We start from the raw sequence: 13,635 nt of genomic DNA, 5'->3' as shown, positions 1-13,635 counted from the left end.
TGATTTTTTTAGAAACTTACTGCTTAGTCACTTTCTTCTGGCTTTGTTCTTGGCTTACAGTAATCAATTATAATATGATTTCACATGCTCAATCATACTGTAATTGTGCGTACATAATATAACTTTATCTTGTATGGTTATGTACTAGACATGGGACGTATAAACAGCGTTAAAGTAAGGGATCACTGTAATTTTAGAGTCATTTTAGCTGCATTTGTCCAATAAAATGATAGCTTGGATGTTTTTGGTTGAGTTTTTATTCTGTGCTTGAAATGTTTTTTTCAGTGTATAGTCAAGTATAGTACTCCCTCATTATAATGTTTTCCATGGGTGCCATAGTGTATACCACTTATAGTGAAATTGCCTTATAATGAAGTACATGATACAGTGCTCCCTAATTATAATGCAGTCCATGGGAGCCACAGAATATACCACCTTATAGTGAGACTGCCTTATAATGAAGTACATGATACAGTGCTCCCTAATTATCATGCAGTCCATGGGAGCCACAGAATATACCACCTAATAGTGAGACTGCCTTGTAATGAAGTACATGCTAATATGATTTTACTATAACTTTATGAAATTGGATTCTTAACCATACATGCCTTATAACAAGAACCATGATATAATGAAGAGTCTGACAGTGAGGGTATGCAGTATTCTGTATTTCATTATGGGATGTATATTAAGTAGACAGACAGGTTGCCCTAATCTCCAGCAGTCATGAATAATTATTAGTCATTTGCCTTTTTATTGTTCAAATTGAAAATTCATCTGAGGCAACCATGGCAAGCACTTGAATTTATTTATGTGAGTAACAAAGAAAAGCTATTGACAACACTCACACATCTTCTACAGATTAGCAAACACAAGGTGACTAAGTCATGTGGTTTGAAATCTGCCCCTACCCCCACCAATTACATGCTGATTGTTTTACACACTGCGAAATATGTTACATTGAGTTCTGATTGGTGGTTTTTGCTTGTTCAAGTCCAGAGTTAAACTGTCGCCACCAAAAAGAACTAACTGTAGCTTGTTCACTGCCTGACATGCCAGATGACTTTTGTAACTGGCATCCAAGGTACAAAGCAACAGAGAAACTTCATGCAAAATCGCTTTTAAATGATCTGTAAAGTACTTAAATTATAAATGGGGAACAAGTCTGAAATGTCTCCTTTTACACTGATATATATAATCAGTGACTAAACATGCTGGCATGATTTAAGAAAAATTAGCACAGACTCAGCAAGGGGGCACATTTGAAATGCACAAGTTACAGTCACACTGTTAATTTATAGAAGGGGAATATGTGTTGTCAGTCATTTTCTTTTTCACTCACACAAACAAGTGTGTGTGTGTCCACAGCAGTTGTTTTGAATACGCAAGAAGTACAACATGAAGGATTTGATTGTTAGTCAACTCTGCTCTCCTACTCAGACTTATTCTAGATAGGATTTTCCTTGTAAGAGGAAGTTAAACTATTTCTTTTGTTTTGAAGATAACTCAGTAATGTCTTCCAGATTGAAGTGAAGACATTAAATTGATAATAAAATGTTTTAAAAGCATTCATGCAGTGCAAAACAAAGGAAGTGATGACCAAGATGAGCCCTGTACCTGATCAAATGAAGCATCCTGAAATGGCTTTAAGTACTGAATAAAAATCACTGATATCTAACAGGTAGTCTGTTCAGAAGTATTTATGTTCTTGTCAAGGATGAGAATGGCATGGTGGTCTGCAGGGTATGCTTACCATATTAGTGGCAGCCTTTTGCTTAGATGGATTAAATATGATTGAATTTGGAGGAATTAGTGTCAGAGTTTAAATTTTTGCTAATTATTTCTCTTTCAGATTGGCAGAGTTGCGAGATGTACTTATAGACCTTAGAGCCAAGCAAGAAGATGAACAGGCTGAAAGACGCAATTTGGAAGCAAGCATGCAGCAAAAGTAAGAACCATGAGAGAGATGGATAGAATCATACAGGCATAATGAGACATAAAAACAACAAAAGTAATTGATAGAGAAAGACGACCAGGCGGACCAACTTATTTGTATTATACACACAAATCAATTGCTGCAGTTTATATCATGACAATTGCATGTAAGAAATGCAAGGCTGAAGTAAGTAATTGAGATAGCTGGGCAGGTAAACTGCCTGATTCGTATTATGTTGACATGTCAGTTTCACAAATTTGTATCATGACAGTTGCACACAAGAAGTGTAATGCAGAAGTAATTAATATATATATAAATGGGCAAGAAGACCAACTTATATTATGCACTTGTATCAATTATAGCAGTGCATATCATGACGTGACTATTCCATACAAGAAATGCAAGGCAGAAGTCAGCAATACGGATAGATGCTCAGGCAGATTGATTGACTTGTATTATGCACACATATCAGTTACAACAGTGTATATCATGACATGACAATTGCATACAAGAAATGCAAGGTAGAAGTTTGCAGTACAAGTAGATAGGCAGGCAGACTGATTTACTTATACTATGCATACATATCAATTACAGCAGTGTATATAATGACATGACTATTCCATGCAAGAAGTGCAAGGCAGAAGTTAGCAATATGGATAGACGCTCAGGCAGATTGATTGACTTGTATTATGCAGACACATATCAATTACAGCAATTTATCTCATGAATATTGCACACAAGAAATGCATAGCTGAATTAATAGTGATTGTTTGGCAGGTAAACTGACTTAATGCATTATGCTCACATATCAGTGCAATCACAGTGATATGTATCATGGCAATTGCACACAAAAAATACAAGGTTTATTTGCACATGACTTTCAATTTATTCCAGAATTGGCGAGCTGTATACATCAATAAATGAACAAACCCGCAAACGAGAGGAGACCATGCACAACGTTGACATGTTGCTGCGGGAGAAAGAGCATAATGCACAAAGTGACCGACTTAATCTTTCATCAAAATTAAATGACAGTGCAGAGGAAATGAACAAGAAACTGCTTGCAAAGGAAATGAAACTTAGGGAGGAAATACAAACAAAATATTTGCAGCTTGAGAAGGTACAAGACTAGCATTTGTAATAGGATTGTAGGAACATGTTTTTCTGTCAGAGAGTCACTTGAAAAGTAATATGTATACATATATATATATATATATATATATATATATATATATATATATATATATATATATATGTAAGATAAATAAAACAACCTGTATAATGAATATTTAAGTTTAGGTCTGCTAGTGAAAGATTAGAAGTGCTTATGCAGGTGGTGCTGTGTTCATCATGTATCCATCATCCATCATCTGTTAGCAATAGTTTTGCTATCACTACTGCCCCCAAATCTACAAGGAGGTGCATAGTTTCATCCTGAGATCTATTTGGCCTTGAATGAAAATGATGCCTTTGAGACATCCAGTATGATCACCATGGTGGATATCTTGAAATCCTGTTATTGATGCTTAATACCCAGAATGAATGGTCATATTAGTGTAGAATTGGTTTTCAGTAAAATACTTCTTACAATACATATTGATCCTAAATAAAAATGTTACCAGTCTGATCAATGGCTGCCATATTGAAAATCTTGTTTATGCTACTCTTGTACAGATAGCCATATTGAAATGGGTTTTTCATTAAAAACACTTCCAATTATATATCATTTGTCCTAAATGAAAATAATGATGTGACCTCTACTTGGCCATTATCACTGCCATCATTAAAATGTATTACTACTTTTCCTTTTGAATGGATGGTCATATTGACATTGAAGTTTCTCAGAATACTTATGATGTTGATCAGACCTACATCTTTTTCAATGCTTTGCAATGCCTTTGGCTAACCTGTCATTCTTTGATGATTACCTTGTAAAAATAACAGTAATAACACCAAGCATGACCATACTTACTGTGTAGAAACAAAACAATAATTTATATTTTGACAACATCTTTACCATTATCAATTTACTCAAGCTCTGCATGTAAATCATCTGTTCAAATGTGTTAAGTCAGGGTAAATAATAATGACATTCCCAAATATTAAAAAAAAAAACTGGCAGTTAAGAAACACAAATCTAATTACATAATTTTACCAAGCCTCATTTCCTTTTAATGAAAAATGTATACATCTTGTGGTGTATCATGGTGTATCATATATATATATAGTACAATGAGCTGATAAGTTGTTAAAAGGAAGGAAGAATCAAATATGCAGATTAACAGACTTTAAGAAATGAGATTAAAGGGTCGACAAAAAGTTGCACCCAGATCATTTCAGCTTGCTTTCTCTAAGGTTTTTAAAGCATATAAAAATTTCTTAGATGAAAATAAATATACAGCCATGCAGATCAGATTTTGCTCTAAAATCTTCCTATAGATACGTATGTACAAAAGGGATAAAACTGTCTAAGTTTAGTTTGAAAAGCATATACTGCATTGCTCAAATGGTGGCTCAGGGAGGCACTAAGTGACTTTGGCACTTATGTAATGACAGCCTACACAGCAACAGATGCTATGAGGGAAAGGGTTAATGACATTAAAGCCAATCTTACCTTCATCAAGGCAGGTGTGGTGTGGGGACCATTTTGAACATTTTTTATTTACTAATCCTCTTGAATTGATGGTCATATTGACTTCAGGTTTTTGATCAAACACTTATGGCAATATTTAATTTATCCTTTAGACCTGATTATCAACATGGCTGCTATGATAGCCATCTTGAATATTGTTTTATGTGTTTGAGTTAACATGTTCAAAAGTCAAGTACCTTAAATCATGACCTTTAAGCTTGAACCTGATGTCAGAGATCACTGCATGCACACTTGCAATGACACACACACACACACACACACACCAACACACACACATGCAATAACACACACACACACACACACAAATACACATTTTAAAAACTAATATAGTGTGTAGGAGTTTTTAATACTCAGTGAAAAAACAGTAGGAGTAAGGAGAGAAGAAATGGATTTTATTGTTAATTCCTACCAGTTCTTTTCAGTTGCTAGAGTGTCAGTCCCATTGAGGGACTCTCTGTTTGGAAGTAAATGTACATTGATATTTTACAATAAATGCACAGAACATCTCAAAGGAAATGATGCACATAATGTACCTGCTCATTAATGTTGGAACTCAAAATTTAACCAGTAGGTGTAATTTTTGATTTTATTACCTCTTTAATTACTGAAATATGCACCATGCTATTCATGTCTGTTTCATAGATGCTGCACACAGAACAGCAGTTGAGGCAGGAGTTTGAACGAGCAGCACGGGATGACACAGAGAGGAGGTGGCAGACATTAAAAAAGGTTTTAGATGAGGAGATGATTGGCGTTAAAGAAGTCATGAAGGTACAGTACTGTAGCTTTTTGTCATTCAGTCATATAATATAAACAAAAGGCCAGGAATATTACTTGTTCCAGTTCCATAGCTATCTGATGTACGAATCATAATAAGTTTACCTGTGTAAGACCTGCACTGAGCTTTGAATATCCTAGACTTAGATCTATATGTTCATTATGTACAGCCAATCAATATGGTATGTATCATGCTGGGAGATCCTTCCAGTATGCACAAAAGTAAATATGGTACAGTTGTCACCCTCTTGAATGGCCCCACCCCAGAACAATTCCCTGTTTTATATGGACAGAATACCATGGCATTGATGATTTTGTGTTCAACTGTACTCCTCTAGGATGGCCATCTCTCCAACATGTCCAACAGCTGGCACATTAACCCTTTACCTCATAGAGCATAGTGACAAAGTGCAGCACGCTATAAATAGAACACTTGTTACCTAGTCGACAGCATACGCATAGGCCTATCTGTGAATTGTTAAGCAATGTAGTATATGTTACGTTTAACAGCAGTTTTAACCATTTTACATATTTGGTACACAAGCAGCAGGGGGGGCGAATCCGACATTTTGTCCAATCGTCATTTTGCTTTATTAATACTTTCTGCACTCAGCGGATCCGGTGTCGTCAGCGCCCGGTAAAAAAAAAACGACGTCGTCGTCGGGGGGTCGTCCAATCGTCATTTGGTTTAATTAATACTTTCTGCACTCAGCGATCCCAGTGTTGTCAGCGTCGGGTAAAAAGCGCGACGACCGCGTCGATGTCATTGCCCCCCCTGCTGCTAAGGGGCTATTTACAATGATCTTACAAACAGAGTGATCACTAACTCCTCCTCTTGTAGATCAATTAGGTTATTTGACTGATCGGTAAGTCTAAAATTAATTCTCGTTAAAAACCGATTATGGCATCGCATATAGACCGGATTAATCGGGCTCTCAACGATTAAGAATCCGGGAGGGGCTGTTGGTGAAAATGAATAAAGGATATACCCTTGTTGAGCTTGATTTGATTGCTTGGTATCTACCTGGTAACTCCCTTCGATAACATCACACACTAGATTGATTGCTATCACCGATGCGATATTTACGTTGTATGGAGCAATATGCCTACCACCATCTCCGTTATCGTGTTTAAGGATAGTTGATGGACCGAAAAAATCATTAAGAAACTTTCTTAGTTCTGGCGCGTTGTATCCTGGAAACTTGAAATTGGGTAAATCGGCTTCTGTGATATTATACTCGGTTAGGAATTCTTGTTTATTATTATTGTTGTTATCGGATATTATTTTAACGATTCGTTCATTGATATATTCCATGTCTGATATAAGTTGATTTAACACCTCAACGTGTTTTTGTGCTTTTGTTTTCCGTAGTTGTTCTAGTTGCAATCGGTAATTACGATTAATCTCGATAAAAGCATTATCGATATCATCTAAATTAATTGTGAATATGGTGAACGATTCAGGGGTTTTATCATGCTGAAAATACCATTGCATGGTATTCTTGTCTTGAAATATAAACCTACTGGGTAATAACGTGTTTTTCATAATAGACAAATTATCTCGATACCTGGGATTAATTTCATGATACGATTGCACATTCGTGTGAAATTCCCGCGGACTTTCATGAGGTGGATTCTCGGGCCAACCTAGTATGGTTCTTATTGAACTGTTATAAATATCAACCATATACCCCGGTGTGCTTATTTCAATCGTCGACGATAACGTCGGTTCATGAACCGTAATAGCGATTTTTGATTCTTTTCCTGTGATCGATTTTATCCTGCGTTGAAATTCTTTATTGATTTGTTCTACTTGGTATGACCCAGTTGGTATTGTAACCTCCTTCCAGTCTGGGGTCCCACTGGGTTTATTTGTCCATGCAAAAACCAGCGAGTTATTAGGTTGTTGTCCGTTAAATGCTTCCGCTCGGATATTAGGCCAACTGTGATATACTCGCAATTTTGCCAGCGCTATTTCCTTCACTGGAATCGGAGAAGGGAAGTTCACACTGAATTCTGGCTTCGTTGATGTTATCGATATCATACTTGTTTGTACCGGAGTGGTGTTCTCCGCGATCCGTTGAAGTAATTGAAACCCTTCGGGGTTCAGCGACATTATTATTATTCGCTGTTTCTAGTGTTTAATTTCAACACCGAATATTAACAACCTGCTTGTTTTCAGAAGAATGTTTTAAGCCCATTGAAGTGGTTTCAGCGACTTGGTTTCCAGCTTCCAGTTGAAAATCCTCGATTTTTGACATCGCGGAGTCATACAACTGGACCATCGTGGAGAATTCAACATCGGATATAAACGAATTATCTATCGCCAACGAGATCAACCCGGATAATTTCGAGTACGCGTCGGATACTATTTGATGTTTTACTGTATACTCGTTGAGTTTTTTCTGAGAACACGATGATATCTTTCTAGTGATTGCGTTGGCGACTCCAGCAATTGTTGTCGCCGCGGAGATAGCGATTGGAACAGCGATCGGGGCCATCATGGTCACCGTGGATAAAATAACACCGGTACCGGCTACTATACCCGACACCGAGTACACGACCGCGTCGATGGTGGTTATTTTTCGACGGTATTTTTTTATTTTTACACGGTATTGTTCGGAAAGCGTTTTCAAATTCGCGGAGAATTCTTTTACGGTATTGAATCGATATTGATGTGACGTCGGTGATACCTCTGATTCAATTATCTTGGTGGTCATTTTTATTTTAAAAGAGCTAGTGTTTTTAATTACTTAGATCCGCTACAAATTCCACATACCATGTAATGTTTGCCCTGGTTAAATTTCTATCAACGGCATAAATTGTAAACGGTTCAGTTGCGTCCTTGTCTATAATTGTTGATGTTGTATTGTTAAACCCGGATGAACTCGACGATAATATATTAAACTGCATCATTGAAACCAGTGTCAATCGATAAATACACTTAACAGTTGCGGTAATATTTACTATATTCTGTGTAAGAGTCCAAGTGAATGATCCATGCCGAATCGTGTATACTGTGTTGATGGTGTTCTCGTGAGGGATTTTTATTTTTGTCATTTCCGGTATTCTGTCTTTGATATCTGTAACATCAGCTCTGATTGTTCCTATTTCCTGTGTATGCGCGTCTATATTCCCCTTAATCGCTGCAACATTAGTTTTGATTGTTTCTATTTCCTGTGTATTTTCGGTCATACTTTTTTTGTTCGCTGCAACATCAAGTTTGATTGTTCCTGTTTCATATGTATGCACGTCTATACCCTTTTTGTTCGCTGCAACATCAGTTTTGATTATTCCTATTCCCCGCCAATACGCGTCTATATTTTTTTTGTTCGCTTCAATATCAGTTTTGATTGTTCCTATTTCCTGTGTATGCGCGTCTATATTTTTTTTGTTCGCATCAATATCAGTTTTGATTGTTCCTATTTCCTGTGTATGCGCATCTACATTATTTATGATCGTTGTAACATCAGTTTTGATTGTTTCTATTCTCCGTCCATGCGAGTCTACATTATTTATGATCGTTGCAACATTAGCGCCGATTATTTCTATTTCCCGTTCATGCACGTCTACACTCCTTTTGTTCGTTGCAACATCAGTTTTGATTGTTCTTATTTCCTGTCCATACGCGGTGATATCATTTATAGTTGTTGTAATTTCATCCAGCTTGGTATTTTTTTTACCAAAGAATTTATCAAAGTTGTCATCGATCCTGTTAACATTTTTTCGTAACGTGTAAAATTGGCCCGACAGCGTTGTAAACTCCGAAATAGTACTTTTTATCCTTTCAAGATTTGGTTCGGTTACCGTCGGGGTACCAAAAAAACTAGCAGTAGTGAGTTGTATACCGGTGACAGACTTTTGTATCCCCTCAAACTGATTTGCTTGCGCGTTAAATTTATCATAAAAATTTTTTAACGAATCCGACATGGATATATAATTGTCGCCCAGTGTATTTATTTTTTCATTTATCGTCAAGATGGATTCACCTGATTTAAGTCGTCCGTCGCCGGTATATAGCGCGATAGTGTTCTCGGCGGCATTACGTTGTCGTATTAAAACGTCATCCAGCGACACATTACTGGATTTCAATTTACCCTGGCGGTCTTGAAATACAACTATTTCGCCCGGGTCAACACTGGTTAGATTTAACGTATCAGCGATTTCATCCTCGATTAGTTTTTTTATGTCATCGGTGGCGGACGTTATGGATTCTTTCAGCGCCGAAACCGGTCGTCCCCAGATATCAATCATTATTATTGTAAAAAAACACAGTGTTTTTAATTAACCCGCCGGGCCTCTACGACCCCACTAGTGTATTCGTTTACAACCACCTGAGGTGGTTTCCGCGATGATGAAATCGCCGCGAGTACGTTCAATACCTCACGGCCGCATATCGGTGGGTCACTTAATTGTTGTGTTGGCAGCGTGGAATAAAAAACCGGGGCTGAACACGCCCGGATATACCGCATGAACTCGTTTGGCGGGGCTAACCCGTATGAATCAAAATAGACGATCGCACGCGGATCAATTGCGTATGCAACCCAATGAGTTCCCGCTCCGGAGGATTTATCGAGGTTAATTATACCGGTTTCAATATTCCTTGGTTTTGTCGGTAATTGATCCCTCATAAAAACACCTCTGAAGTTTTTTATCGCTAACGCGTTTGCGGCATCTATTAAATCAAAATTAGACATAGGAGTCATTGACTCTTGCGTTAATAAACGGTTCCCGGTAGTCTTAGACCCTTCCCCGAGTACCATGAATACGGGGTTCCCGGTAGTCTTAGACCCTTTCCGGCTACGGGTCGTCCTCGTTTCTTTTTTTTTATAGCCTTTCCCGGTTGCCTTCTTCAATGCCATTCCCGCCGCGGTACCAACGGCTCCTAACGCAGCCGCCTTCGCCACTGCTGGAGCAGCCGCGGCAGTCAACGCTGGAATCGCAGCTAACAGCGGAAATATCCCACCGGTCTTTTCCATGTTTTTAATCGCTGCGGCCGAAAAATCTATTTGAACACCCTTTTTATTCTTCATTGCATCATTGAAATGTTTTATTTGACGCGCCGTCAACGATATCTTACGATTACCACCTGCCATCTGTGACGGCTTTAACGTTATTGTGGTTCCACATTGTTTAGCCGACTTTGATCGTAATTTCTTGGCTTGACCATCGGTCAACTCTACACCGACAACACTATACGACATTTTTATTGTAAACGCGTTTATGTTTTCAATTACATGTTTTCCACTGGTGCATCAACGATTCTCATTCGTCCACCAACACCTTCCAACAGCATTGATTTATCGCTGAGAATGACAGCAACCGCTCTATAATCAACACCACCCGGGGCTATACGAGCTCGGAAGTGTATATCAACGACGGACTGTCTCGTTAAATCAAGATGTTCCAACGAAAAGTAATAAATCGGATACAGGTTTTTAAAATCAAGTTGTGATATTTGCAAACCGGTGTCAACGTTTTGATCACGACCCATATATGACAGCATCCGATGGTACACGCGAGCAATATGGTTGTTGTCGTAATTAAGCTGTATATCCTCGGATGGTTCCTGTTGTCCGTTTATTCTCAGCGAAACCTCCCTGACTCCTAATCGATCAAATATCATATGACTGTGTTCTTGATTATTCAATCGATCCCTATTCTGTAGGGCTATAAATATATGACGCGGGGCTGAAACGCCTTGTTTTGATGCCAGGTGCCATGTAAATGTATCAGCGACATTATCCTCTTTAGCATCAGTTGTTACCGCTAGCCAACTTAACAACGATTTTCCCCCCGTTCCATAAATGATAACATTCGTGCTTCCGTGGTAACTGATGGAGTCAACACCGGCATCCACAATGCTATTTTAGTTAAAACGACTTTACCGGCAGCGACACCAGCAGCACGCCATATTGCATTGTTATCATCGCCCCTTCGCGATAGCGCAATTGTATGCTTAGCCCCATAGATAACTTTTCTGACATTTCTGCAGAATCCAAATATGTGATGGAGTGGAATCGCGCATGAAAACTGTCGGCGTTGTCCTTGTAATGTTGCTACTCGTGTTGCAAACCCTAGATTAAAATTATCGTTAGTACTTTTTATAACAGTGAAATCAGCGCCTGGTTTTGCTCTGCGGTCTGGATTGGCTGCTTCAGCCTGTGGGTCAACTGCGGTATTTTCTTTCATCAGCACGTTAATGTACTGAATATGATCAGCGTTATTAGTGGTATCCTTTGCGAACATCATAGATGGGCCCGCCGATCTTGTATAATCATCTGAGTATCTTGCTAGCCCAATTATCGTCGTTGCAACATCAACCTCGCGTTCTATTGATTCAATTTCTCGCCCGTCAATAAGATATCTGGCACTCTCAAATAACGCCATGATACCGTTGTTGACGAAGCCAACTCGAACACGACCGTCATTTGCGTATGGTGCATTATCGGCAGCATTTGTTACAAGTTCTCCCTCAATTTCGATAAACGCTTCACACGGCAAAAAGTATTTACTGGTATCTTGGACTTGAAGTTCAATTCGCGATCGTAGGTCGGCTTGTGGTGGTTGATAGGAATAAAATTGATAATCACGAACAGAATCATCCCTGCGCACTGGGGAGTCCATATCAAACGCGGGATCAGCGGTTCGCGCAAACATTTTATTATTTATCATGTTGATGTTTTCAATTGCAATTCATCAACGTCGTTTTCGTCGTAAATTCTTTAAGCCACTTCCCGTTATCGCGTTCATGAGCGCGTTGGTTGTTGCATCGGTGGATGGCTTTGCCAGAGCCGCCAACGACTCTAGTTTTTCTTCCACGGCGTTATTTATTACTTTACTGACATTTGCAGGCATCACTGTCGTTGATGGCATCACCGGTGGTTTCTGTTTTCTTTTTCTCACCAACGACATTAGTTTATCTCGTGCTGCAGAAAACGCCCTTCCGGCAACATCTCCAATAGCGCTGATTCCCTTATCACGAATAACATCAATGGCCTTCATTCCTAATTGTTTGGCTAACGGCGCCACTTTTGGAGCCATTCTTGTAAATAACCACGCAATGGTGCTACCGAGACCGTCTCCGTACCACGCGCGGTATACAGGCAATCGTGAGTTTACCACGTAGACGCTGACTGGTTTATCATGGTTGTAGTGTATAATCATCTTTATTATAAAAACACCAGTGTTTTCCAATTAGTGATTGGTCAATCGCTGTAATGACCGTGGTCCACGAGTTCGTCTATGAGCGTTCGATATACATTTATGTCCATGATACCACCGGCAAATAACCGTCTGCAAATATCAGCGGCCTCATTGATTATTTCCGGAGAGTTATTTCCGGCTCGTTTTCCTCCGATTAGTACTTCCAGCCGTGATATATCACTGAGAACACTACCAGGATAAGTAACGTCTTTACCAACAGAGTATCCTTTTCCTTTTTTTGGTTTCCTACTTTTAACCTTATCGAGGAATGCTTTGTAATCGGTATCACCACGTGGTATTATATCCTTATATCTACTTGCTAAATACACTATTCTTGTCCATTTTTCCACCGAATTTACATTTTTCTCGTAGCCGCTATTGATATACATCTCTCGTGAATCCTTATCAAAATTTATGGCAGTAAAATTAACTAATTCTTCATCGTCAAGATTTCTGATTGTGTCTATTGTGCTCTTTTTAAGTACATTACGGGGTATATTCCCCTCTTTCTGTATTTCTTCCGGTATTTCTTCCGGTATTTCTTCCGGTATTTCTTCTTCTGGTTTTCTTGCGGTGGCGCCTAGTTCTTCTTCATCGGCCATTGTAACATAAGGTTCTTGTGGGTCCGTTATAGCGAGTGGTGGCGGTCGTGTTGTAGCAACCGCTATTTTCGCAGGAAGTGTTTTCAGAGACTCTTTTGTTTGTTCTGTCTCTGCCGCTATCTTTTCAAGCGCACCGAGGACGGGCACAGTTGCCGCCGTAACATCTTTGGTCGCTTTAGTTACCGGGGCAAAGAGTTGTTCGCTTCCAACAGCAAAATCAGTTTGCATTTGTTGCCGCGTTTGAAGTTTCTCTCTCACTCTGTCTCGTAACGGTATAAACTTTTTAAGCGCTGCTAGTCTTTCACGTGCTAATCTCGTTGTAAGTGATTCACCTATCATTTATTATAAATAAAATTCTTCTAATTTTATAATACAAAACCCCAACACGTCATTGCAATTACCAGGTCAAAGTATACGACGCAATCCGGGAAATCACGGGGAGGGTTTTAAACTAGTGGTTA

General features: G+C 38.8%; 1 protein-coding gene across 8 annotated transcripts in view; it reads left to right on the top strand.

The window, feature by feature from the left end:
• Positions 1-13,635, top strand: part of LOC149805869 (coiled-coil domain-containing protein 154-like) — a 170,542-nt gene that overhangs the window by 64,647 nt on the left and 92,260 nt on the right. For all 8 annotated transcript variants that reach the window (XM_089950597.1, XM_089950595.1, XM_089950591.1 and 5 more), the window contains 3 exons: positions 1,853-1,948; positions 2,831-3,056; positions 5,232-5,360. In XM_089950597.1, coding sequence (XP_089806723.1) covers positions 1,853-1,948; positions 2,831-3,056; positions 5,232-5,360 — 451 coding nt within the window. The remainder of the gene's footprint in view (positions 1-1,852; positions 1,949-2,830; positions 3,057-5,231; positions 5,361-13,635) is intronic.

Source organism: Sinohyriopsis cumingii, chromosome 2, assembly GCF_028554795.1.
Source record: "Sinohyriopsis cumingii isolate HCF-2022 chromosome 2, ASM2855479v2, whole genome shotgun sequence".
NCBI classification, from domain to species: domain Eukaryota; kingdom Metazoa; phylum Mollusca; class Bivalvia; order Unionida; family Unionidae; genus Sinohyriopsis; species Sinohyriopsis cumingii.
Note: the sequence above shows the minus strand (reverse complement) of the source record. Positions and strands in the feature narration are given on the sequence as shown.